The sequence below is a fragment of the Theropithecus gelada genome, chromosome 1 (genome assembly GCF_003255815.1).
Source record: "Theropithecus gelada isolate Dixy chromosome 1, Tgel_1.0, whole genome shotgun sequence".
Lineage (NCBI taxonomy): Eukaryota > Metazoa > Chordata > Mammalia > Primates > Cercopithecidae > Theropithecus > Theropithecus gelada.
In genome coordinates, this window is record NC_037668.1 from 179,895,149 (window position 1) to 179,923,062 (window position 27,914).

Genomic DNA, 27,914 nt, shown 5'->3' on the forward strand with positions numbered 1-27,914 from the left:
GAGGGTTTATCAAGTTCTTCATATTACAAATATATTGAAAGATGCTTAACTTGAGAGAGATTGTGCTTTTGCCAGTGCTATAAAATTCATACCAAGGTAATCTGGTTGCAAAACAATTATTTTTAAAAAAGGGCCTCAACATTAATTTCATTACTTCTTTCTATTGTTCAACAAAATTATTGGTGACTAGTACAGAATAGGCGGTTAATGTATGTTTCTCAAAATGAATTTCATGCTTTGACAAGAGAGGGCAACATACTGGGGAGTAGCTGATAGTCAAATTCATAAATATTCATTATCTGATGTCTTTTAATTAAATACATTTTAAAGCAATTACTAGGAATTTCAGATACTATTATCATGTACAAGCATATTTAGTTTTATCATACTTTGCTTTGTTGCTCTTTGCAGACACCGTGTATTTTTACAAATTGAAGGTTTGTGGCAACCCTGTGATGAGAAAGTCTACCAGTGCCATTTTTGCAACAGCCTTTGCTCACTTTGTGTTCCTGTGTCACATTTTGGTAATGTTGCAATATTTCAAATTATTATTATCTCTTAGGGTGTCCTGTGATCAGTGATCCTGAATGTTATTATTGTTGTTTTGGGGTTTCATGAACTGTGCCCATATGAGACGGTGAACTTAATGTTTTGTGTGTTCTGACTGCTCCATCGACCACCAGTTATTCCCCTGACTCTCTTCCTCTCCACAAGCCTCCTTATTCTCTGAGACACAATATTGAAACTAGGCCAATTATTCACCCTACAATGGTCTCTAAGTGTTCAAATGAAAGAAAGAGTCTCATGTCTCTCACTTTAAATCAAAAGTTGGAAATGGTTAAGCTTAGTAAGGCAGGCATGTAGAAAATTGATGTAGGTCAAAAGCTAGGCCTCTGGCACCAAAGAGTTAGCCAAGTTGTGAATGCAAAGGAAGAAGTCTTGAAGAAAATTAAAAGTGCTACTCCAGTGAACACACAAATAAGAAAGTGAAACAACCTTATTTTTTATATGGAGGAAGTCTGAGTGGTTTGGATAAAAGATCAGACCAGTCACAATGTTCCCTTACGCCAAAGCCCAATCCAGAGTAAGACCCTAACTCTCTTTAGTTCCATGAAGCTTGAGGTAGATGAGGAAGCTGCAGAAGACAAGAGGCTTAAGGACAGAAGCCATTTAAGTAACATAAAAGTGCAAGGTAGAACAGCACAAGCTGATGTAGAAACTGGAGCAAATTATTCAGAGGTAGCTAGGTCATTAATAAAGATGGCTACACTAAACTACAGATTTTCAATTTAGAAAAAACAGCCTTCTCTTAGATGAAATCGGTGCCTAGCTTCAAAGCTCCAAAGAACAAGCTGACTGTCTTGTTAAGGGCTTATGCAATTGGTGACTTTAAGTTGAGGTCAATCAATGCTCATTGTGAAAATCCTAGGGCCTATAAGAATTGTACTAAATCTACTCTGCCTCTGTGCTATAAATGAAACAAAGCCTGGAGGACAGCACCTCTGTTTACAGCATGGTTTACTGAATATTTTAAGCCCACTTTTGAGACCTAACGCTCAGGAAAAAAAGATTCCTTTCAAAGTATTACTGCCCACTGACGATGTGAATATTCACTGCAGAGGTCTAATGGAGATGTACAAGGAGAGAAATGTTGCTTTCATGCCTAATACAGCATCTATTCTGCAGCCATGGATCAAGGAGTAATGTTGACTTCCAGGACTTATTATTTAAGAAATACATTTTATAGGCCAGATGCTGGTAGCTCCCGCCTGTAATCCCAGCACTTTGGGAGGCTGAGGCTGGTGTATCACTTGAGGAAAGGAATTCGAGACCATCCTGGCCAACATGGTGAAACCCTGTCTCTACTAAAAAAATAGAAAACATTAGCTCTGCATGGTGGTGGGCACTTGTAATCACTTGGAGGCTGAGATGAGAAACGCTTGAACCCAGGAGCCAGAGGTTGCAGTGAGCTGAGATCATGCTACTGCATTCGAGCCTGGGCAACAGAATGAGACTCTGTCTCAAACAACAACAACAACAACAAACAAACATTTTTCTAAGGCTACAGCTACCATAGTGATTCCTTTGCTGGATCTGGGCTAAGTAAATTGAAAACCTTCTGGAAAGAATTCATCATTCTAGATGCCATTAACAGGATATTGGAAGTTGATTCCACCCATCATAGATGACTTTGAAGGTTCAAGACTTCAGTGGAGGAAGTAACTATAGAAGTGGTTAAAAGAGCAAGAGAATTAGAAGTATATCCTAAAGATGGGACTGACTTGCTACAATCTTATGAAAAAACTTGAATGAATGGAGGAGTTCCTTCTTACAGATGAACAAAGAAAATGGTTGTTTGATATGGAATCTACCCCTGATGAAGATGCTGTGAACATTGTTAAAATGACAACAAAGGATTTAAAATATTACATAAACTTAGTTGATAAAGCAGTGGCAGGATTTGAGAGGACTGACTCAAACTTTGAAAGTTTTACTGAGGGTAAAGTGCTGTTAAACAGCATTGTCCGCTACAGAGAAATCAATCATTAATGCAGAATCAATTGATGTGGCAAATGCCATTCTTGTCTGATTTTAAGAAATTGCTAGAGTCACCCTAACCTTCAGCACCCACCACCCTGATCAGTCAGCAGCCATCAACCTCAAGGCAAGACCCTCTGTCAGCAAAAAGATTGACTTGCTGAAGGCTCAGACCATCCTGGCCAACATGGTGAAACCCTGTCTCTACTAAAAAAAATACAAAAAAATTAGCTGGGCATGGTGGTGGGCACTTGGAGGCTGAGATGAGAATCGCTTGAACCCAGGAGCCAGAGGTTGCAGTGAGCTGAGATCACGCTACTGCATTCGAGCCTGGGCAATAAAGTATTTTAAAATTAAGGTATGTGCATTGTTTTTTAGACATGATGCTATTGAATACTTAATAGTACTACAGAATAGTGCAAACATAACACTTATATGCGCTGGGAAACCAAAACATTGGTGTGACTTGCTCTATTGCAATATTCACTTCCTTGTGGTGGTCTAAAACTGAATCAGCAATATCTCTGAGGTATGCTTGTATTATATATTGGAGAGAAATACAATTGTATTCAGCCTCAGAAAAATCAGTAAGTACAGTACTTTACATTTTAATTTACACTACTTTTATTATTAATACTGAGAAAACAGCTTTTTGTGTTGATTCAGCCTTCATGGTCTGTGCTACATTCATTTGTTTGTCACAAATTAAAGAAAAAAAAAATGGTGAGGAAAAAAAAAGACATGAAGCCTGCATTCATAGAGCTTATGTCTGAATTGGGGAGAAAAACAATCTAAATCCCACAAACAAAAGTAAGGTTGAAATGCATTGCTATCTACTATTTGGGGAAGTTTGAGAAGGAAGTAAAAATAAAGAAGAAACCTAAAGAAAGTTTTAAGTCTTAACTAAGCCAGGGAGGGCAGAAGGGCTTTCTGGGTAGGGAAGGAATGTGTGCCACTCTTTTGTGGGTAGTGGCTTGCCACATCTGAGAGGGCAAAAGCAGCAGAAAGTGTAGAGAGTAATGGAAACCATGCTGCAAGATGATGCAGGAACGTAGAGAGCCAGTCAGGGCCAGTAGGCCATTCTGGTTCTCATCCTTAGTCCTAAGCAGGGAGAAAGGGGAGTATTAGGACCACTAATTTACTTAGCTCTCCAGGTCATTGCTGACATTTTGACCCTGGTTCTGTAGTCTCATAGAGGGACTTGAGTCGCAGTGCTCAAAAGACTCCTAGTTCTGAATACCTGGCTGAGATCCCTGAAATCCTCTGACAGACTCTGCAGCACAAACTGTCAACCTATTTGGAATTCCTGATGCCACTGGGGCCCTGCTACTAACAAAAGCTGAGCTACAAAGTACATCAACTGAAGCTGACACCACGCCTCAGTTGGAGCCTCAAAGTCCTTGTTAATTAGTCAATATGTTGAACAGTTGTTGATGGTAGTAGACCCATCAACTTCCTTTAGCTTGTCTAGATCCTATACATTTTTAAATGTAAATCTCTCTCACTCTGTCAAATGATCTTGATTTTTCAGGAACTTTTTATTTCTAAGAAAACCTTAAAGCTTTGGAAAGTCTAATTGATATCTTGACACTTCAACAATATAAAACTGTTATTGTTGGTCTTATAACCTTTAGAAGCCTGCCTGCTGAGACAAGGTATTGAGTATTAGCTACCATTTCTTGGAATCCCAGCAAACTCTAAGGCCCATGAGTTGTAGACTTCTGAACTCCCCTTATTCTTTCTCCTAGGACTGAACTGATTCTTACTTTACTTCCCACACACTCATGTCCTTCAATTTCCCATCCACAGATGAACAGCCTCCAATTGTGGCTTTCTTTAGATATTTAGCCACTGCCCCACCTTACCTTTAGTCTGGAATCTCAGCCCATTTTTCCCCACTCTGTCTCACACTTTTTCCTGTCAAGGCCAGGACTATATCCTTTTACCAGGAAGCCTGGAAAGGCAAAAGCAGAGGCTAGAACCCAGCCTTGAGTTCATACAGAACTGTACCAATTAAGAGCAAGAAAGCACTTTTTTTTTTTTTTCTAATTCCTCCTCTCAGGGTTGGCAGTGTTTTGTAATTTGTGGCACCTTTCTCTAATGTGCACAAAGGCTCTAAATGTGCTACCAAAGTCCAATTTAGTTGCTTACCTGGACATGCTTGTACATTGCACCTGGTCACCTGAGTAGTGTCTCCAGGACAGGGACGGCCACCTTTAGCTGGCACAGGGTGGTCACACAGCCGCTTCCGAGTCTTCTCACCTCCTCCACAGGAGGCAGAGCACTGGCTCCAACTATGCCAGCTTCCCCAGCTTCCATCCACTGTGAACAAGAATGGAATGGTCACTGTTAACAAATTGGCTTCAAAATCTACACTTGGGGTGCTCCTGCCTGTACAACTTTCATTTTAAAGTCTGAAGCAATAGGGCTGCTACAGTGAGCACTAAATTAAATGCTTTACTTATTCAACTGCCAGAAATCAAGAGACTCACCAGGACACATGTCAGTGTTGCACCTCTGGATCTGGGAGTCTGGTCCCCCACAAGTTCTTCCCCCATTGGAGGGACGAGGGTTGTCACATGTGCGGTACCGCCGCATCTGCCCTCCATTACACGTCCGGCTGCATGTTCCCCAGCCACTCCAAGGACTCCAGTTACCATGGGCTACAAGACAGAATAATCTGAGATGAAAACAGAGCCCCTAAAATGAGAAGTGGTCAACAATGACATTCATCTAAAAAGTATTAAAAAAGTCTCTTCTCAGCACCTGAAACAAAACATAAAAGTCTATAAATAGGCAACTTCCCAAGGAAGACAGTTTAGAAACTGAGTATACATTCCTGTATTTGTGTGATTCCATTTAACATATATTTACTGAGTCTTAAAATATTGCAGGAGCTGGAGGGTATAAATGAGACAGGGTCTCTGCTTTTGATGAGCCAAGGCTGTAAAATTCAGGATACAATGTAACTCGGATTTCCAGATATCAAATTGCTGCAGGGGTCTAAAAATCCAGCTTGGTGACTGAATTAAGGCAGAGAGCTGCCTGCTTGCCTTCATAAAAGACTCGTAAGCATCATGAAGAGTTAGCCTGCAGGGGTGCTCTCATTCTTATACTCTGGGGCTACTCCTATACAGAGCAAGTGAAATAGGACACAGCTCCTGTCCCTATGAATCGAAGACATCTATGGTATTACACAGACACGACAGCAACCTTATAACATTCTGACGTCCCAAACCAAAGGTTGAAGAACCAAGTAACAGAATATTACAACTTTAAGGAATTCAGGTCATAATGAAACTTTACGAAAGTATAATGTTGACTCACTATTTCCAACACTCACTTGGGCAAGGGTCACTATTGCAAAAATCACTCTGGACATCACTCCCTTCACATTTCCTTCCTCCATACTGGGGCACAGGGTCGGAGCAGTCCCTTGTTCTCTGTCTGGCGCCGCCTCCACACGACACAGAACAGGCACTCCAACTGGCCCAAGTCGCCCACTTGCCATCAACTGGAATAAGGGAAAAATGTACATGCTTTCTTACTACCTAGAAACCATCATGTTACACTCTGGGCATTGTTAGTTTGAGAGATGTACTTGTGGGCACAGTTAGAATGGGATAGATTCTTGTCGACATACTACCTTGATAAGATAGGTAGATGTTAATTTGTTAAACGTATAAACAGTATATTTCTCTTACTTGGACAATGTCTTTCATTGCACACTTGCATCTGCGTTTCTGCTCCATCACAGTAGGACCCACCCAGTGCTGGCGGTGGGTTATTACAAAGTCTTGCTCTTGTCTGAGCACCTTTCCCACAACTTCCACTGCATGTTCCCCAAGGCTGCCAAGTGCTCCATGCTCCATGAACTACAAATGCCCCAAAAGACAGTTTCAAGTCACAGAACCATGCTTGTTTAAAACCAAAATTATATAAATAAATAAACTCAGTAATGAGCTAATTAGCCCACAATCTAAGAGAATTGAAACTGAACCAAACAAAACAAATGATGATCTTTCTCCTTCTGGTTAGATTTTCAGAGGAATTTGTGTCTACAGGGAAATTCAGAAGGCTTACCTGATGCCAAAAATAAATGCTTAAAATCACCCAAAGGAGCTATTTTATTACAATTAAATTTACTCAAACTACCATATATAAATACAGTCTGAGTGTTTAAGCCCTAGCTAAGTAGTTGTCTGTGCTGTTTGCTCTGGAGAAAGTAGAAAGAATTGGGAGCTTGGGAACAAGGCTGTATAACACATTGAGATGTGGTTATGGATAATACAAATATTTCCACAAAGATAATTTGGACCCTAGACAGCGAGACCACATCCTTAAGCCTGATTCAGCTTCGTATCTACATATGTACTTGGATTTTTCAACAACATGATGATTTGCACAGCTGTAATTCTTTGGAAAACTTTCTCCATTACATGTGTTCATGAATTAAAGTTCTGAATAACATACTAACCTGCTTCCTAAACAACATAAAAAGCTGACCAGTAGTTTCCAAGGAGTGATATTAGGGCCTTCCTTTTGGTAACTAACACATTACACCATTGGACCACAGAGTGAAACAACCTTATGTTTTACCAGGTACATGGGCTGAGATTCAACATTATGGCTTTCCTTATATACAAGTGAATACCAGGTCATATTTTTGTTTTCAGGGAACTTGCTAGATATGGAGCTCATAAAGTATGTCTTGTGATCACCTGGTTTAACTAAAATAGCAAAAATAAGAGCCTCAAAGAATGAGTGTAAATATTCTCGAGAACAAGTTGAAAACCACGTAATGAAACTCATTTGTCTGCTTTGGTTAGAAAAATATTTTAAAATGCATGTTACAGTTTCTTATAATTAACGGGTTTCTTACTGAGTTGACTAATTATCCTTGTGCTTTGTAGACAAAAACATAGTCACACAAATCATCCTTGTGCTTTGTAGACAAAAACATAGTCACACAAATCATCCTTGTGCTTTGTAGACAAAAACATAGTCACACAAATCTATTTTAGCCAAGAAGAATTTGCACTAAAAAGTATTTGGCTAAACCTCAGAGGAAAGAAGAAAGCCTTTAAATATATGGCAGATATTCAAAACTACTTCTGTATTAATTCAGGCTGTGGATGCTCATAGCCCTCAAATATAGACTATATGATTTCAAAAATTCTGAGGTTCCAACTATTTTAATACATTTTATTTTCAAGACTGTTGGTTAACAAAAGTCCCAACTGCTTATACTATAATGTCATTTAATATAGATGCATTTTTAATTGGAGGGTTAACAATTGGGTAACATTTATTCATTTCTGTGTTATTTCTATTACATATAATTACAGGTTTTCAGCTAAAGACTTTATTTTTATTTTTTAACCAATATGGAAAATCCTAACTAGAATTGGACTTCATGACACAAAATGTTGTAGAGTTCAAGTGTTTCTTTTATAAAAATGGAATGACAGCAAGAAAAAAGGAAGAATGATAACATAAACTGGAGAAGGCATAAAACATCATGCTATCTAGATGACGCAAAAAAAACAAGAACTAAAAACACAACTACCATTTGACCCTGCAATCTCACTATTGGGCATATGCCCAAAGCAATATAAATTGTTCTACCATAAAGACACATGCACGTGTGTGTTCATTAAGCACTATTTACAACAGTAAAGACAGAAGCAACCAAAACAGCAAACAACAGTAGACTGGATAAAGAAAATGTGGTATATATACACCATGGAATACTATGCAGCCATAAAAAAGAATGAGATCACGTCCTTTGCAGGAACAGGGATGGAACTAGAGGTCAGTATCCTCAGCAAAGTAACTCAGGAACAGAAAACCAAATACCACATGTTCTCACTTATAAATGGGAGCTAAATAATGAGAACACATGGCAGAAAGAGGGGAACAACAAACACTGGGGCCTACTTGAGGGAGGAGGGTGGAAGGAGGAAGAGGTTTAGAAAAATAAACTGTTGGATACTATGCTTAGTACCCAGGTAGTGACAAAATAATCTGTACATCAAATCCTTGAGTCATAAGTTTACCTATATAACAAACCTGAACATGTACCTTTGAAACTAAAATGAAAGTTAAAATATTAAAAAAAAACAAAAACAAAAAACTACAGAGGGATTAGTAGGTAAGAAACATGCAAAATCTTATAACTGAATTTGTTATACTATGTTGCAGTTTTAATTATGGAAGGGTAGAGGGGCACAATGCTAGGGGCGGGGTCTCCAGGCAGACACTCTGGGCCTGAATAACTATTCTGCCCTTAGAGGCCATGCAATCCTGACAAGTGACTTGGCTTCTGTGTGCCTAGTTTCATCATCTGCAATATGCAAATAATAAAAGATAATTTATTAGAGTTTAGGTGAGCAATGAATTTGTAGAAGAAAAGTGCTTGGAACAGTACAGGACACATAGTAAATCCTACATAAAAGTGTAAGCTAGGAGGTATGATGAGCTTTGCTCAAAGTTCTCAACAATTTTCAGACAGACACTTGAAAAAATGCTCATTCTTTAATCTGTAGCTATATATGTATTTTAATGACAATGATTCTCAAATGTCAGGATAGGCCATCCCCAAATATATCAATCTTTAAAAAAGATTTGCAGTTTAAAAACACTCTTCTAACTGGGGCAGGGAAAGTACAAAATAAGTTTGAAGTAACTATTTGTACCAGAAAGTAAGAAAATATTTAAAAAATCATGAGGACATCCCAAGAGAACACTGAAGCCAGCCAGGACAGGCCTTCCTCCACTAACCTATTCCAGGATAATGTGAACATCACGATAAATAATGACAGTGTATGATAAACCAGGGGTGCTCAATCCCATGGGCCATGGATCACTTGGCAAGTGAGCAAAGCTTCACAGCTGTATTTACAGCTATCACCCACTGCTAACATTACCATGAACTCCGTCTCCTGTCAGATCAGCAGTGGCATTAGAGTCTCATAGGAGCATGAACCCTATTGTGAACTGCGCATGTGAGGGATTTATGTTGTGTGCTCCTTATGAGAATCTAATGCCCGATAATCTGTCACTGTCCCCCATCAACCCTGGAAAGGACCTTCTAGTTGCAGTAAAACAAGCTCAGGGCTTCCACTGATTCTACATTATGGTGAGTTGTATAATTATTTCATTGTATATAAAATCCACAATAAATATAATGTGCTTGAATCATCCTGAAGCCATCCCCCCAACCCTCGATCTGTAGAAAAATTGTCTTCCACAAAACCAGTCCCTGGTGCCAAAAAGGTTGGGTTCCACTGTGATAACCCATTGAATAATAACTGAGTCCTTATTGCTATAAATCATAAAGTAAAAAAATGAGAAAGTTCTTGACAGAGGTCAATAACAGATATGGAAGATAATGATGGAGTTAGAAAATAGCTGTTTTGCAAAAATCACAGTAATAACTGATTCAAGTAGAAATCAGAAATGGATGCTAAAACTAGTGGGTTGATAAGATGTTTATATAGTTTCCAAGTTTCCCTACAAAATACTTAGAAGTAAAAATAGTAACTATGAATGACAGACACCACCTTAAACAAGTAAAGAAAGGTAAAACCACCAGTATGGGACAAACTGACATTATGTACCTTCTGAAATGATGCACTGAGAAGGACACAAAATCATTTCTGTGGTGTTCCTGCCAAAATGCAAAACCTACATATGATCATGAGGAAATGTTAGGAAAATCCAAATTCAATTGTCTTCTCTAAAGTGGTTGGCCTGTACATTAAAAAATATCAAGTTCTAGGGGTGTGCCCAAGATGGCCGAATAGGAACAGCTCCAGCCTCCAGCTCCCAGCGTGAGCGACACAGAATACGGTGATTTCTGCATTTTCAACTGAGGTACTGGGTTCATCTCAGTGGGTCTTGTCGGACAGTTGGCGCTGGTCCGTGGGTGCAGCCTGACAAGTGAGAGCTGAAGCAGGGTGAGGCATCACCTCACCTGGGAAGCACAGGGGGAAGGGAATTCCTTTTCTTAGCCAAAGGAAATTGAGACACACAATACCTGGAAAATCGGGTAACTCCCACCCTAATACTATGCTTTACCAAGGGTCTTAGCAAACAGCACACCAGGAGATTATATCCCACATCTGGCCCGGAGGGTCCCATGCCTACGGAGCCTCCCTCATTGCTAGCATAGCAGTCTGAGATCTAACTGCAAGGCAGCAGCAAGGCTGGGGGAGGGGCACCGGCCATTGCTGAGGCTTAAGTAGATAAAGCCACTGGGAAGCTCGAATTGGGTGGAGCCCACCACAGCTCAAGGAGGCTGGCCTGCCTCTGTAGACTCCTCCTCTAGGGACAGGTCATAGCTAAACAAAAAGCAGCAGAAACCTCAGCAGAGGTAAATGCCCCCATCTGACAGCTTTGAAGAGAGCAGTGGATCTCCCAGCACGGAGGTTGAGATCTGAGAACAACTGACAGACTGCCTGCTCAAGTGGGTCCCTGACCCCTGAGTAGCCTAACTGGGAGACATCCCCCACTAGGTGCAGACCGACACCTCACAACTCACACAGCAGGGTACATGCATGAGACGAAGCTTCCAGAGCAAGAATCAGACAGCAACACTTGCTGTTCGGCAACATTCTATCTTCTGCAGCCTCCACTGCTGATACCCAGGCAAACGGTCTGGAGTGGACCTCAAGCAAACTCCAACAGAACTGCAGCTGAAGGTCCTGATTGTTAGAAGGAAAACTAACAAACAGAAAGGACACCCACACCAAAACCCCATCAGTACATCACCATCATCAAAGACCAAAGGCAGATAAAACCACAAAGATGGGGAAAAAGCAGTGCAGAAAAGCTGGAAATTCAAAAACTCAGAGCGCATCTCCCCCTCCAAAGGAATGCAGCTCATCGCCAGCAACAGAACAAAGCTGGATGGAGAATGACTTTGACGAGTTGAGAGAAGAAGGTTTCAGTAGATCCAAATTCTCAGAGCTAAAGGAGGAACTACGTAACCAGTGCAAAGAAACTAAAAACCTTGAAAAAAGAATGGATGAATGGATAACTAGAATAATCAATGTAGAGAAGTCCTTAAAAGAACTGATAGAGATGAAAACCATAACACGAGAACTACGTGACAAATGCACGAGCTTCAGTAACCAACTCGATCATCTGGAAGAGAGTATCAGCGCTTGAAGATCAAATGAATGAAATGAAGCAAGAAGAGAAGTGTAGAGAAAAAAGAGTAAAAATAAATGAACAAAGCCTCCAAGAAATATGGGATTATGTGAAAAGACCAAATCTATGTCTGATTGGTGTGCCTGAAAGTGATGGGGAAAACGGAACCAAGTTGGAAAACACTCTGCAGGATATCATCCTGGAGAACTTCCCCAACCTAGTAAGGCAGGCCAACATTCAAATTCAGGAAATGCAGAGAATGCCACAAAGATACTCCTCGAGAAGAGCAACTCCAAGACACATAATTGTCAGATTCACCAAAGTTGAAATGAAGGAAAAAATGTTAAGGGCAGCCAGAGAGAAAGGTCGGGTAACCTACAAAGGGAAGCCCATCAGACTAACAGCAGATCTCTCGGCAGAAACTCTCCAAGCCAGAAGAGAGTGGGGGCCAATATTCAATATTTTTAAAGAAAATAATTTTCAACCCAGAATTTCATATCCAGCCAAACTAAGTTTCATAAGTGAAGGAGAAATAAAATCCTTTACAGACAAGCAAATGCTTAGAGATTTTGTCACCACCAGGCCTGCCCTACAAGAGATACTGAAGGAAGCACTAAACATGGAAAGGAACAACAGGTACCAGCGATTGCAAAAACATGTCAAAATGTAAAGTCCACCGATGCTAGGAAGAAACTGCATCAACTAGCGAGCAAAATAACCAGCTAATATCATAATGACAAGACACAGACTGGCAAACTGGATAAAGAGTCAAGACCCATCAGTTTGCTGTATTCAGGAGACCCATCTCACATGGAGAGACATGCATAGGCTCAAAATAAAGGGATGGAGGAATATCTACCAAGCAAATGGAAAACAAAAAAAAGCAGGGGTTGCAATCCTAGTCTCTGATAAAACAGACTTTAAACCATCAAAGATCAAAAGAGACAAAGAAGGCCATTACATAATGGGAAAGGGATCAATTCCTCAGTAAGAGCTAACTATCCTAAATATATATACACCCAATACAGGAGCACCCAGATTCATAAAGCCAGTCCTTAGAGACTTGCAAAGAGACTTCGACATGCAATAATAATGGGAGACTTCAACACCTCACTGTCAACATTAGACAGATCAACGAGACAGAAAGTCAACAAGGATATCCAGGAATTGAACTCAACTCTGTACCAAGCAGACCTAATAAACATCTACAGAACTCTCCACTCCAAATGAACAGAATATACATTCTTCTCAGCACCACATTGCACCTATTCCAAAATTGACCACATAGTTAGAAGTAAAGCACTCCTCAGCAAATGTACAAGAACAGAAATTATAACAAACTGTCTCTCAGACCACAGTGCTATCAAACTAGAACTCAGGACTAAGAAACTCAATCAAAACTGCCCTTGAATGACTACTGGGTACCTAACGAAATGAAGGCAGAAATAAAGATGGTCTTTGAAACTAATGAGAACAAAGATACAACACACCAGAATCTCTGGGACATATTTAAAGCACTGTGTAGAGGGAAATTTATAGCACTAAATACCCACAAGAGAAAGCAGGAAAGATCTAAAATTGACACCCTAGCATCACGATTAAAAGAACTAGAGAAGCAAGAGCAAACACATTCAAAAGCTAGCAGAAGGCAAGAAATAACTAAGATCAGAGCAGAACTGAAGGAGATAGAGACACAAAAAACCCTTCAAAAAAATCCATGAATCCAGGAGCTGGTTTTTGAAAAGGATCAACAAAATTGATAGACCACTAGCAAGACTAATAAAGAAGAAAAGAGAGAAGAATCAAATCGACGCAATAAAAAATGATAAAGGGGATATCACCACCGACCCCACAGAAATACAAACTACCATCAGAGAATACTATAAACACCTCTATGCAAATAAACTAGAAAACCTAGAAGAAATGGACAATTTCCTGGACACTTACACTCTCCCAAGACTAAACCAGGAAGAAGCTGAATCCCTGAATAGACCAATAGCAGGCTCTGAAATTGAGGCAATAATTAAAAGCCTACCAACCAAAAAAACTTCAGGACCAGACAGATTCACAGCTGAATTCTACCAGAGGTACAAGGAGGAGTTGGTACCATTCCTTCTGAAACTATTCCAATCAATAGAAAAAGAGGGAATCCTCCCTAACTCATTTTATGAGGCCAACATCATCCTGATACCAAAGCCTGGCAGAGACACAACAAAAAAAGAGAATTTTAGACCAATCTCCCTGATGAACATCGATGCAAAAATCCTCAATAAAATACTGGCAAACCACATCTAGCAGCACATCAAAAAGCTTATCCACCATGATCAAGTGGGCTTCATCCCTGGGATGCAAGGCTGGTTCAACATATGCAAATCAATAAATGTAATCCAGCATATAAATAGAACCAAAGACAAAAACCACATGATTATCTCAATAGATGCAAAAAAGGCCTTTGACAAAATTCAACAGCCTTTCATGATAAAAACTCTCAATAAATTTGGTATTGATGGAATGTATCTCAAAATAATAAGAGCTATTCATGACAAAACCACAGCCAATATCATACTGAATGGGCAAAAGCTGGAAGCATTCCCTTTGAAAACTGGCACAAGAGAGGGATGCCCTCTCTCACCACTCCTATTCAACATAGTGTTGGAAGTTCTGGCTAGGGCAATCAGGCAAGAGAAAGAAATAAAGAGTATTCAGTTAGGAAAAGAAAAAGTCAAATTGTCCCTGTTTGTGGATGACATCATTGTATATTTAGAAAACCCCATTGTCTCAGCCCAAAATCTCCTTAAGCTAATAAGCAACTTCAGCAAAGTCTCAGGATACAAAATCAATGTGCAAATATCACAAGCATTCTTATACACTAGTAACAGACAAACAGCCAAATCATGAATGAACTCCCATTCACAATAGCTTCAAAGGGAATAAAATACCTAGGAATCCAACTTACAAGGGATGTAAAGGACCTCTTCAAGGAAAACTACAATCCACTGCTCAGTGAAATAAAAGAGGACACAAACAAATGGAAGAACATTTCATGCTCATGGATAGGAAGAATCAATACTGTGAAAATGGCCATACTGCCCAAGGTAATTTATAGATTCAATGCCATCCCCATCAAGCTACCAATGAGTTTCTTCACAGAATTGGAAAAAACTGCTTTAAAGTTCATATGGAACCAAAAAAGAGCCTGAATTGCCAAGACAATCCTAAGCCAAAAGAACAAAGCTGGAGGCATCACACTACCTGACTTCAAACTATACTACAAGGCTACAGTAACCAAAATAACATGGTACTGGTACCAAAACAGAGATGTAGACCAATGGAACAGAACAGAGTCCTCAGAAATAATACCACACATCTATAGCCATCTGATCTTTGATAAACCTGACAAAAACAAGAAATGGAGAAAGGATTCCCTATTTAATAAATGGTGCTGGGAAAATTGGCTAGCCATAAGTAGAAAGCTGAAACTAGATCCTTTCCTTACTCCTTATACGAAAATTAATTCAAGATGGATTAGAGACTTAAATGTTAGACCTAAAACCATAAAAACCCTAGAAGAAAACCTAGGTAATACCATTCAGGACATAGGCATGGGCGAGGACTTCATGTCGAAAACACCTAAAGCAACGGCAACAAAAGCCATAATTGACAAATGGGATCTAATTAAACTAAAGAGCTCCTGCACAGCGAAAGAAACTGCCATCAGAGTGAACAGGCAACCTACAGAATGGGAGAAAATTTTTGCAATCTACTCATCTGACAAAGGGCTAATATCCAGAACCTAGAAAGAACTCAATCAAATTTACAAGAAAAAACAACCCCATCAAAAAGTGGGCAAAGGATATGAACAAACACTTCTCAAAAGAAGACATTTATACAGTCAACAGACACATGAAAAAATGCTCATCATCACTTGCCATGAGAGAAATGCAAATCAAAACCGCAATGAGATACCATCTCACACCAGTTAGAATGGTGATCATTAAAAAAATCAGGAAACAACAGGTGCTGGAGAGGATGTGGAGAAATAGGAACACTTTTACACTGTTGGTGGGACTGTAAACTAGTTCAGTCATTGTGGAAAACAGTGTGGCGATTCCTCAAGGATCTAGAACTAGAAATACCATTTGACCCAGCCATCCCATTACTAGGGATATACCCAAAGGATTGTAAGTCATGCTGCTATAAAGACACATGCACACGTATGTTTATTGCGGCACTATTCACAATAGCAAAGACTTGGAATCAACCCAAATGTCCATCAGTGACAGACTGGATTAAGAAAATGTGGCACATACACACCATGGAATACTATGCAGCCATAAAAAAGGATGAGTTCGTGTCCTTTGTAGGGACATGGATGCAGCTGGAAACCATTATTCTCAGCAAACTATCTCAAGAACAGAAAACCAAATACTGCATGTTCTCACTCATAGGTGGGAATTGAACAATGAGATCACTTGGAGACAGGAAGGGGAACATCACACACCGAGTCCTATTGTGGGGAAGGGGGAGAGATAGCATTAGGAGATATACCTAATGTAAATGATGAGTTAATGGGTGCAGCACAACATGGCTCATGTATACATATGTAACAAAGCTGCACGTTGTGCACATGTACCCTAGAACTTAAAGTATAATTAAAAAAATATATATCAAGTTCATGAAAGAAAAAGACTGAGAAAATTTTCCAATTAAAAGAGACTAACGGGACACAACAAATAAGTACAAGTGTGATCCTGGATCGGATCTTGGAATGGGGGATAAAAGAGTTATAAATGATATTACTGGGAAAACTGGCAAAATTTGAATATGGCCTATGGATTACATAACAAGATTAGATAATGAAATGAGGTAACAGTAGTATCAATGTTAAATTTCCCAATTTTGATCACTGTACTATGTTCATGAAAGAGAATGTCCTTGTTTCAGGAAATACACAAAATTTCACCTAGATAGTGTTATATAGAAATTATCTGTACTCTTCTTGCAACTCTTTTGTAAATTCAACATTGTTAGAAATGAATTGTACCAAAAGCAAGTATCTTCTGCCCCTGATATTTTCACGTACCTCCTGGATGAGAAAGGCTATCTTAGGCTGGCGCCCATTTTGCAGTGGTGAGCTGAGAAATGTTTAACAACCAGCTCTCTAGGGGTGAGGAGGAAAACTTGTAGCATCGCTAATTTTTGTGGTATAGATACTCCTACTACAGCTGATACTTACCTACCAATATGGCATCAGTAAATTTTCATACATGCTCTTATCGGGAAGAAATACATGCTTTCATTGAATGGCTCTAGGACACCACCGACACTGTGCTCAAAAAATAGCTAAATTCAATTGGTTTAGGGGCTAGGGGAAATAACTAGAGAAAGCCTTTTAAAACAATACAAGCCAATAAAATAGTGAACAAAACAGCAGCAAGTAAGCAAACAGACAGTAGTAAGCGAAGTGTTACTCAACATGAAGAGAAAAGACTGATTTCTATTTTAGGATATTTACAAATATCATTTAGTTATTATATAGTTATTATAGATGACAAATTACACAAAATTGCTCAATCAAGTATTTCCTGCTCTTTTAAGTTTAGAACATAATGTTATTACAACCAGCTTTTAAATTCTTTAAGACTAAAATAAATGGCTTCTCATTTATTTTAAGATTTCAGGACAGTACTTCATTTTTGTAATGTAATCAAAGTTCCGAATTGCAAATCCAGATACCTACAATTTAAATAAGCTTGGTAATTAGATCAACCTGAGTTCAAAACTTTGATTCGCTTTTTATTAGCTAGCTATCCTTAGTGAATCACTGAACATTATTTTCTAAATCTTTCCTCATCTGCACAATAGGATGCAATACCCAATGTAGTGAATACCTGTCCCGTTTTGGTTTGTCACTATTTCTTTTTCTGACATTCCAGCTAAGATATCTCTCCAAGTTGTACTCCATCATTTCAAGTCTCTGAGTTTTTTGGGTATGCTGATCAAAACTGGAAAGATACTGTTTATTATTTTAACTCTAGCAACTAGAACAGTGTCTTGATGACAAAGTAAGCACTCAATAAATATTTGTTGGATGAATGAATAAATAAATGAACAGCTCCTCTACTTTGCATGAGTTCTTTCTCTGCCCCACTTTACACTAGGTAGACAGTTCACCCAAGCTGGCTATTAGAATACCCTGGACTCACTTGAGTTCAGGTGTAAGCATGTGACCCGAACAAAAGCAAACAGGGTTCCTTCCCAGAGACTGATAGGAATTCTGAGAGAAAAGGGAACTCTTTTTCTCTGAGGCCTCACTTATATTATAAGGCCCCTGTGAGCCAGTAGCTGTCAGCAGTCATTGTTTCCACCACATGGGAAGAGTTTAATAGCGAATAAAGCCAAAGAGAGGAAAGCAGAGATGAGAGATGGAAAACATGCTAGTAAAAGCACTCTCCAAATCCTTGGATTCAATTACACCTGAAAAGTTTTCTACTTAGACTTAAGTTTGATTTGTCACTTTACTTGGAAAGAGTGCTAAGACACAAAATAATAATATGCAATATTAACAATATAAAGCACTTAGCATGGTTCCTATTGTATGGTAAGTATTTAGTGAATGACAGCGATTAGCATTTACCCCTCACCAGTTGTGTGTTTCTGGGCAAGTCTTTAACCTCTCTAGGGTTCATTTTCCTCACCTCAAAATGGATGGCTGGATTAGATGTTACTTTATGACCTTGTCAATACTTATGTTTTCTTTACATGAGTGAGAAATACACTCCAGTTTGGACCTTTTCTTCATGTTCAATTAAAGCAGGTATTTTGCTTAACATCAATGAATGCCATACTTTTACAAGTTTCTCCATGAAAGAGAACTAAGAATATAGTGAATGAACATATTCTCAAGGGTATAGGCCATAACATCTTTTTATAATGAAGAAGAAAAGGCAAATGTAATTTTTTCCTAGGAGTTAAGATAGAAAAGTTTTGTTTATCCTAGTATTATTGGTGGGTTCTCACCTGGGCAAGGCCTGATGTTACACATAATTATTTCCACAGCATTCCCTTCACATGGCCGCCCACCATGCTGAGCTGATGGATTATTGCAAGTCCTGGTCCTGGTTCGGTTGCCATGTCCACAGCTCCTTGTGCATTCTTCCCAGGGAGTCCATTCCGACCAGCTACCATCCACTATACAAAGGTGAACCATTACACCATCAGGTATATTTCAATCGGGAGTACTCACACTGGGGTAATCCATAGGTAGAAAACAGAAATGAAGGTCTATTAAACACATGCCTATCAGTTAAATAAGGAGGTGTACCTGGACACGGCTTATTTTGACAGTTTCGCATTTCCAAATCTGAACCTTGGCAGGGCTTCCCACCATTGGCTGGAAGGGGCTGGTTGCACAGACGACTCCTCTTTTGGATGCCTTTTCCACAGGTGACACTGCAGGCTCTCCATGCAGACCACTGGGAAAATCCACCATGAACTGCAAGTAAAACATTGTCCTTTGTCTTAGCTTTGCAAATAAAATATTGTAAAGGAGATTTCATTTAAGATATGCGCTGGTTACAGAGCTAAATATATACTTGTTGAGAAATAGCTTATGAAATCTCTCCTTTAAGGTAAAATTAAAATCCAACAGAGAAGAACTTCTGTTAGCTAGAGTTTCTTCTCAGATCTCATCCTCACTCACTTGCACATGGCTGCTGGAAGAGTTAGAGACCAACGAGTTTACAAACTGCTTACCTTTTGGACATAAGTCATTCTTTAAAGTGAAAACATATACATTGATTTCTGAGAATAGATTTGACTTAGTTGTGAATCAGAAATTTAGTTTGGGATTTTAAATTAAAACCTTGACATTTTAAAGCTCTAAAATGTGTATTGGTTTAGGCCCTTCAATCTGTAAATTTTGATGATTTTGTCCTCTCCCCGTCACCTAAAAGCATCTTAAGGTGACAGGCGACTTGGACTAAAGTGCTTAATAATTTCCATGATTTGAGTCACCCCAGGTACTGTTTACTATGAATATTCCTCTGATCACACTCACCCTGGACTATGACTGGCACTCTGACAAGGACAGAACCCATTAAGTTTCGAGCAACACATTCAAATTCAGAGGTATCGTCTTTCTGAGCATCAGCAATATATAATGAGTTGTTGGACAACATGTTAACCCGGTCATCCCAGGAAATAGAGTGCCCTTGACGGGACCATGTAATGGTTGGTTGAGGCTCTCCAGTTGCCTGACAATTCAATATGACTTTGCCACCAGCATTAATAACAGTTTCCACTGGCTCAAGAGTGATAATAGGAGGACCTATGGAAAAAAAGCACATAGTGTCTCAATTTTTGTGGAGTTATAACATTTTTTATCATGTATTATACAGTAACATTATTTTGAAAAAAGTGGTTGATTTGTTTATGAAACACTGTTGCTTCCCAACTAAGACTGTAGATTATAATTGCTGTTGATAAAATTTTCATAATTCTTTTTTATTTAGTAAATGTCAAAAATTTAAAATTCCTGAGCAGATTAGCCTAGAGCATGGGCTCTAGAGTCATGTTTCCCGGATTCAAATTCTGTGTCTGCTCCTTACTGCCTCTCTAAGCCCCGTGTCCTTAAAAATGGTGCCTACTTCAGAGGATTCCTGTTAGACTCAACAAGAGGATGTGACTACAACTTTTGCATACAGTACTCTTAGTTACTATTGTTATTTTTGTCTGTGTTTTATATGGTGAATATTCACTTTTTTCTTTAGATCATTTTTGAGGTAAAGAGTCATTAACTCTTTTTTTTTTTTAGCCAGAGTCTCTCTTTGTCACCTAGGCTGGAGTGCAGTGGCATGATCTTGACTCCCTGCAACCTCTGCCTCCAGGGTTCAAGCAATTCTCCTGCCTCAGCCTCCCAAGTAGCTGGGACTACAGGCGCCTGCCACCACGCCTGGCTAATTAACTCATTCTTTTATCACTGGCCATCATTCATTTATTCAGTAAACATTTACTGAAAGCCTGCTATTTGCCAGCATTGTTCTGGGTGCTAAGAGTATATAGAGAAAAGATATTCTTTCTAGTCTCAAGGAGCTCATAGGACCACTGATAAGATAGACTTGTTCTATAGCATACCTATAGAATTAATGTGTACTAACATGGGAGCATAAACAACAGTAACAATATATCAAACAAAGGCATGCCACTGGAAATGGAGAGGAAAAGGAAGACATATCCAATAATTATTAAGAAAGTAGATATGATAGAACTTTCTTACGGACTGGTATGGGTTAAAGGGAAGAACTGATGACTACAAGGTTTTGATTTGGAGAATATGGTATATTTGGGCAATGCAATAGCATACACCAGAAGAACAGATTTGTGGATAGGGAGTAAGGAATGATAATTTGCATCCATTTAGGACTATTGAGCTTGAGGTATCTGTAAGACATTCATATAGAGATGTCTACATAACAGGGATATTCATATCTAGAGCTCAGAATAAAGATGAGCAAGAAATAATATATGTGTGAGTCTTTCATAGTGAATAAGATTGTTTCAGAAGAGAGTCTAAAATGAGAAGAGCGCCAAAGACAGAAACAATTGCAACAGCATTATTTAAGAGATGGACAGAAGACAAACTTATAAATGATACTCAGAACCAATCACTGAGGTAGGAAGAAAATCAGGAGAAAAAGGATATTCTGGTAACCAAAAAGGAAGGAGGGAGATGTTAACAGTGTCTACAGTGAATGACAGTGGTTCCAGTAAAGCCCTTGGAAAGATTGTAAAAGGAACTGCATGCAACTGCTGGCAGAATGTTTGTCTATATTGGTCTACAGTCCCAAGAAAGAATATGACAGACTTCATTGGGAAGAAGAGACCTGAACTGGATTTTCAAAAATAAGTAAGGTTATTTGAACAGAGAGGAGAGGGGAGAACACTTGGAGAGAAAGACACAACATGGAGATGGATTTAGCTCTTTTTCTTTTTCAACACAACGAACGAATAGAAAGGATGGTTCACCCTGAAGAATAACAGCATACAGGGTTTCAAACATTGGTTCAAATCTTAAAATAAGAAAGGTTTTCATTTAAATAAGAAAGCAAAGGGGGCAGCATATACATTCTTGAGAAGGATCATGGTGGGATGAGAGCGGTGTTTTAGTGACATTGAACTGAAAGGTGGAATGATTTGTTCAGTGAATGATAATATCTGATAATTCAAGGTGGTGGCTGCATATTTTAGACTGAGAAGTGTATCTAGAATAAATAGAATACAAATAAGACAAAAATAGAATAAAAATGTGTTTTGTTGTGATATTAACATGTTAGTTTTTTCTGCAAAGGTATCAGTGACATGTTGTCTTTTAAAAAAGTAATTACTTCACGTGAGGTTTGACTCTCTTAGCAAGTGTCATATGAAGCATTATTCTGACTTATGCTCATCACCCTACACAATGCCTTCTAACTGATGTTTTTATTAACCTCACTCCAGAAACTTTCAGGGCCAGTGCCTTTATTTCTCTCCTAGTTTCCAGATTACATTATGTATTCAATAAACTGTTGCTGCATAAAGTAAGTACCTCAGGTTTATCTCTCCACACTAAGTGACAACGTGACTAAATAAGCTTGTCTGCTCATATCAAAATGGCCAAAGTATCAAATAAACTCAGAACCTTAATTTAGATACCATATTGAACATTCCCAATTGCATATAAAGCTATAAATTAATACAATAAAATTCCACATGTACATACTTCGATTGAATTAATTCCTTCATTCACATAATAATTACAAACACTTTAAATAATAATATAGCTTCTGGAACTTTAATCCTAACTTGAATGAAATTATATTTTTGACTAATATGCCTCACTTACTAAAATGAATTTATTGTCAGTATGTGCAGATGAGCTGCTCTCATGTAGCTTTTCTTAAACTGAGTCAGTGCTATTGTGTAGTGTCCTACCTACATTCACTTTTTATTGGAAAATGTGGCATATTATATTCTCCCCTTGTTGGGCCATAATTCACATCAACATATTAACATTTCTAGAAAATTTGCAGTAAAGAAATTTGGCATGCCTAAGGAGGGCTGAGCACATAGTAACTGTTCTTTATATATTTAATAAATAAAAGAACTCTGTTTAATTCATTTTTTCTCAGAATTGTTTGAACATAGAACCCTATTTTTTCCTAATGACATCCCATGTTATCATTTGATAGACATGTTCTTTAGTGAAACATTGTATTAGATACTATCATCTATTCAATGTCTTACAGAATTATTTAGTTTGGCAAACAGCTAACTAATCTAGAGCATCTCTCAATAGTGATAAAGAAAATGTAAACTCATCCTGTTAAATACTGAGCCTAGTCACAAAATGACTTGACTTGCTTAAATTCTCAACCCAATGACATTGTCTTAGGGTCAGCCCCTTAAGTGATTCTGTAAACTCTCCAGTGGGCCATTGGAGTATTCTATGTTTATTCAATTATGGATACTCTGTTTTCCAATGACTCTTACTAAAGGGCTTCCTGATGAGCATGAGGATCTCACCCAGAACGTTTAGTTACAGTTAGAGTACAGCCATCGAGCTGGAGCACTTTTGAGCTCCTTTACATTAGTCTTTATTTTTAATAAATATCTTAAAATGCCATAAATGGCAATCTTTTTAAGCATGTTGGAATAACTGTGGTGAATTGTAAGAAGGGGCACCCCATTGAATGTGTTGTAATAAAAAAGCTCTGCCACCAATTAATTGCAGTCTTATACTACATATGTTAGATAAAATACAGAAAAATATCTCTGTGTTATCAGTTCTATATTTGATGACAACTGCTCCATCAGCAGCAGCAAACTAAATCAGGCACACTCTGAGAGCTACCACTAATGAACTTGCTATAGAGTTAAAGAAAATAAACACTCTTTATTAGGTAATATTTTCTAAATCAAGTGTTTAATTAGTTTCATTAAGCAACTTACGTTGCAGAGTCAGACTCATACTGCGCTCCACCACCCCAGCTTCATTGGTAGCTACACATGTATAGTCACCAGCATCTTCATTCTATGGAAACAAGCAGCATTTTTACAAAAATATGAGCCTACAGAGCAGGGCAATCACTTTTTTCACCACATGCTAGTTTATTTGAAATTTCATTTTTGAGAAGGAATTTTAATGGAAATAAGAAAACCTACATATGTCTAACCTCTTAAATAGATTTAAAGGAGGGAGGAAGAGGAAGAGAAAGAGGAGGGCGAGGGGAGAAAACAAATTCCAAGCCTAAACTTTCTCAAAATAGCCTATCATTGATCTCCAGGAATACTAACTGGTAAGAAACCAAAGCAAAAATTACATTATTTTCTGATCATCTATCTGGAATTATTTTAATAAAGAAAAATACTAATACTATACTTACAGATATCTTAAAAAGCATTAAAATAATCAGGACAAATTAATAAATATTGAGTCCTTTCTAATGGGGATTATTAAAACTACATTCAGCTGGACCTCTGTCTAGGGAGTTTGAAGTTTAGGAGAGAAAGTGAAAAACTACTTATAATAATAAATCACAGACTGTAGGTCACATTATATATACATATGTATGTGTCTGTGTGTAAATTTATGTAGGATTGCACTAAATAAATTTCAGTTTGGTGACTAGAGGCACAGATTTTGCTGAAGGTCTTGTGAATGGAAGAATTCAAGTCTCCTTAACAAACAGTAAGTCAATAAAGGGGAGCTGATTTGCAGGTAGTAGATTGGGAGAAGGAAAATTAAATACACTGAGGTTTCAGTGTATTATCCAAACAGAAGTTCCTAGTCAACAGCTGGAAATGGAACTTGGAAGAGTTTCAGCATTGGTGATACTACAGTTTTAGGAATCTTAAATTGTATGATGAAAAAAAATTAGTATTAACATTGGTATTAGAAGTACCAAGGACTTCAGAAATAGTAATAGAGGGAAAGGGGAAAAGTGGTAATGGAGAAGGCTGAGCCGTATTAGTATTATGGCACATAAGGTAGAAATTCATAATAGAAGGAACAATCAACAAATGACATCTAATGTTGAAGTAAAATCAATGAGACTAAAAGACTGAGACTGGTCCACTGGATTGGGTAATTAGATAGTATATTTTAATTATTTCAATTACTTAAACAATGACAGCACATAAGTGGTCTCACCAAATGTGATTTAACAAATTCATGTGTATTCTAGTTTAGACATTTTGGGATAAAATATTTCACTTTGGGGTAACGACCCCAAAATTAGAATAATAACCAAAAGCACCACTCATTTTCTGAATTACTGAACTTTGGAAAAGCCTAACATAGTTATCAGCTTACTATGAAATCTACTCTATATGTAACTGTGTTTGTAATTCTTCAATTTCCTTGTCCTAAAACAGATCTGAGGAAGTTATCTCCAAATGTTAATTAGTAAGTCAATGATAAGGAACAAGGCAGCCAAATTAGCCCACTGCACTTATTTGAAAGGGCCAAAATATCTATTTCAATCCTTGTTTCAGTTTTTTAAAAGAAGTTATTTGATTCAGATTTTATGATTTAAATAGGAATGTAAGAGAAATTTTTCCTATCTATGGCACTTACAGAGGGGTATTGGCTGTGGGGGTTTAAAGGTGCATCAGTCATTCCAGTGTGACTTACAACAGTGCCATAGATGGCCAGGGAACCATTGCCCAGTTTCTGGATTCTGTGGCTAATTTCAATATCCACTCCCTTTCTATTCCACTGGATGGTTGGGGTGGGGTCTCCTTTCACTTCACAATTCAGGATTGCGTTCCCACCAAGTGGTTCAATCCAGTTAGAAGGATAATCGCCTTTGAAGACTGGAGGTTCTGGAAAATAACATAAGACAGGTTCAACGTAAAAGTAAGTGCTGATAATTTGTGATTTTTGATCTATTTGGAAAAATAATTTAGTAAAGAGGGGAGTAAAGCCACCTTAAAACCTCATGAATTTTCCAGAATCAAATCTTGCTAAATCACCAGATAATTTTGTCAATTTCAATATTCTAAGGGAATGATTCCACTTTGTGTGAAATGATCTCTTCACTTCTTATCTACTTTTGAGTTGAATGCTCATAATTTTTTCCTCATGAATTTGTACATCTGTGAAATAGGACTGAGTGGATTAAAAACTAAGAAGCAAAACCTGAGCCATTCATTATGAATATATTATAAATTAAAAATGCAGTGCTTTTACCTACCTTTCACATAAACAAACCCAATTGCCTTCACAAAGCCGACGCTGTTCTCTGCGGTGCACACGTAAGTACCTGAATCCTCTTTTGACACTCTTTCAATAACAAGTTCACTGTGTCCATTTACACTGTCAAAGTGGGCTGAAGGAAATAAGAAACAACACAAATGCCTCTCAGGAACCTAGGAAAAATTTCACGACAGCTCCATATTTTGCACATTAGATTTATGAGTTGGTCAACAATTGAACCAAAGAGATGACATTGGAGAAGAGAGCCTTTTCCACAGATTTCTTCATCTGAGCTATTTACTATGTCTGTAGACACTTGTTTGAAGAACAAAAAACAACAGAAGGAACAGGAAAAGAGAATGAAAACAAACATCTTTTAAAAATTAGGCTTAAAGTAAACCTTTCATCTAAATGTGTTGCTTAAAGCTGGCTCGTAGTCTGAGTTTCAAAAATATTTCATTCAGAAATATTACATTTTCCATTTCATTTATCTCACTACCACTTTCCCTCCCAAACAATTTACATCAAACACATGAAAACCTTTTCACCTTATAATTCAACTGACTTGGCAGGTCAAAGGGGAAAATTATGAAAACCTATGCTAGTTAGGTAATAACAACAACATAGTCAAATTTGTAATAATTTAAACTTCTCTGTAAATCATAAATGGTGATTATATAAATATTTACAAAGGCAGATATTAAAAATTTATGATAGTAATATTTATAACATAATGTGTAACATTTAGAAGAAAATATAAGGCAAATATGCTAATCCTAAAACAACTAAGACTAAATAAAATTCTGACTAAACCAGTCCATATCTAAATACGCATGTTTACCTTGCATGCTCTCCCCATTCAAGTTTTTTTAAAAAAATCTTTTACTGCTGAATATTAAGTGGAAAATTAAGCTTTAAAAGTACATTTACATTACTGCACCTTCAGAAAACAATATTGATTAGATTTTTTAGTGTTTGTTTTTTCTTAGTGAGATGTATTGTTGTTATTAAGGTAATGCTGTTAATAAATTTCAGTCATTAACATAACTCTTTATAATAGAAAAAAAACCCTCAAGCTTATTACTACTTTTCTAGCAAGACACTTAGTAAATGCTAATAGTATAATACTTCAGAACTCAATTTTGGGATAGGACAATTTCTTAGTACCGACAAAGTCTTTATACTGATGACAAAGTCTAACAAGTAGATATTTGTTCACCCAGGGACGGGTACTCCTGGGTTCCAGACATGACCTTAACTTGTAGTATACACAGTGACTAGAAATTTTCCAAATAAATTAATCTACACTATAATAGAGGTTGAGGCAAACAGTGAGAAGTAGAATTCTTCTCTGTAACATTAAGTGAATCTTCAGGGCTCCAACAGTGGCCATCTTAATCCATTGATCAGTGATGCAGGGGGTCCAGCTGTGATAAGTTTAGGCACCTATATAAACATACTGCCTTCTCATGGAGTAGGGGGAATTATATTTAGGTTAAAAAAGCTACTTATAACCTGCAATATATGGCCCTATGATCAACTTACACTTCCAAAAGAAGGAACAAAACATATATATTGGGTAGAGGGTAAAATCCAAGCAGAGGCACACATTTTACAGATTTTAAAGCAATCAATTCAATTCTTGTTACTTTTCAATTAATTTTCACAGCTGGAGGAAATAGAGTTTGGTCTAGAGTTCTACATAGGTGTATTTATTCACTTATTGAGAATTAAATGACCAACCTGGGATAATATTGTTATTGAAGGTCCATGTTAATTTGGGCAATGGAATACCAGTAGCTTTACAGCTTAATCGTAGCTGTTCTCCTTTATTTAATGACACGTCTCCAGGAAGTTCAGTAAAAGTGGGGAGAACATGTACAGTCAGGCTGACAGTGTGTGTATCTTCACCTGCAGCATTGTTAGCAACACAGGTATAGAAGCCAGAATCCTCCAGCTAAAATGAAAGTAGCATTTAAAATTT

At 37.9% G+C, this 27,914-nt stretch overlaps 1 protein-coding gene across 1 annotated transcript in view; it reads right to left on the minus strand.

Annotated features, from left to right (window-relative positions):
• HMCN1 (hemicentin 1) overlaps positions 1-27,914 on the minus strand; it is a 452,346-nt gene that overhangs the window by 33,821 nt on the left and 390,611 nt on the right. The window contains exons 83-93 of the mRNA XM_025362857.1: positions 27,674-27,887; positions 25,929-26,063; positions 25,367-25,557; positions 23,683-23,764; positions 19,754-20,023; positions 19,019-19,189; positions 18,715-18,885; positions 6,243-6,413; positions 5,882-6,052; positions 5,031-5,201; positions 4,690-4,860 (exon numbers count right to left, since the gene is read on the minus strand). Coding sequence (XP_025218642.1) covers positions 4,690-4,860; positions 5,031-5,201; positions 5,882-6,052; positions 6,243-6,413; positions 18,715-18,885; positions 19,019-19,189; positions 19,754-20,023; positions 23,683-23,764; positions 25,367-25,557; positions 25,929-26,063; positions 27,674-27,887 — 1,918 coding nt within the window. The remainder of the gene's footprint in view (positions 1-4,689; positions 4,861-5,030; positions 5,202-5,881; positions 6,053-6,242; positions 6,414-18,714; positions 18,886-19,018; positions 19,190-19,753; positions 20,024-23,682; positions 23,765-25,366; positions 25,558-25,928; positions 26,064-27,673; positions 27,888-27,914) is intronic.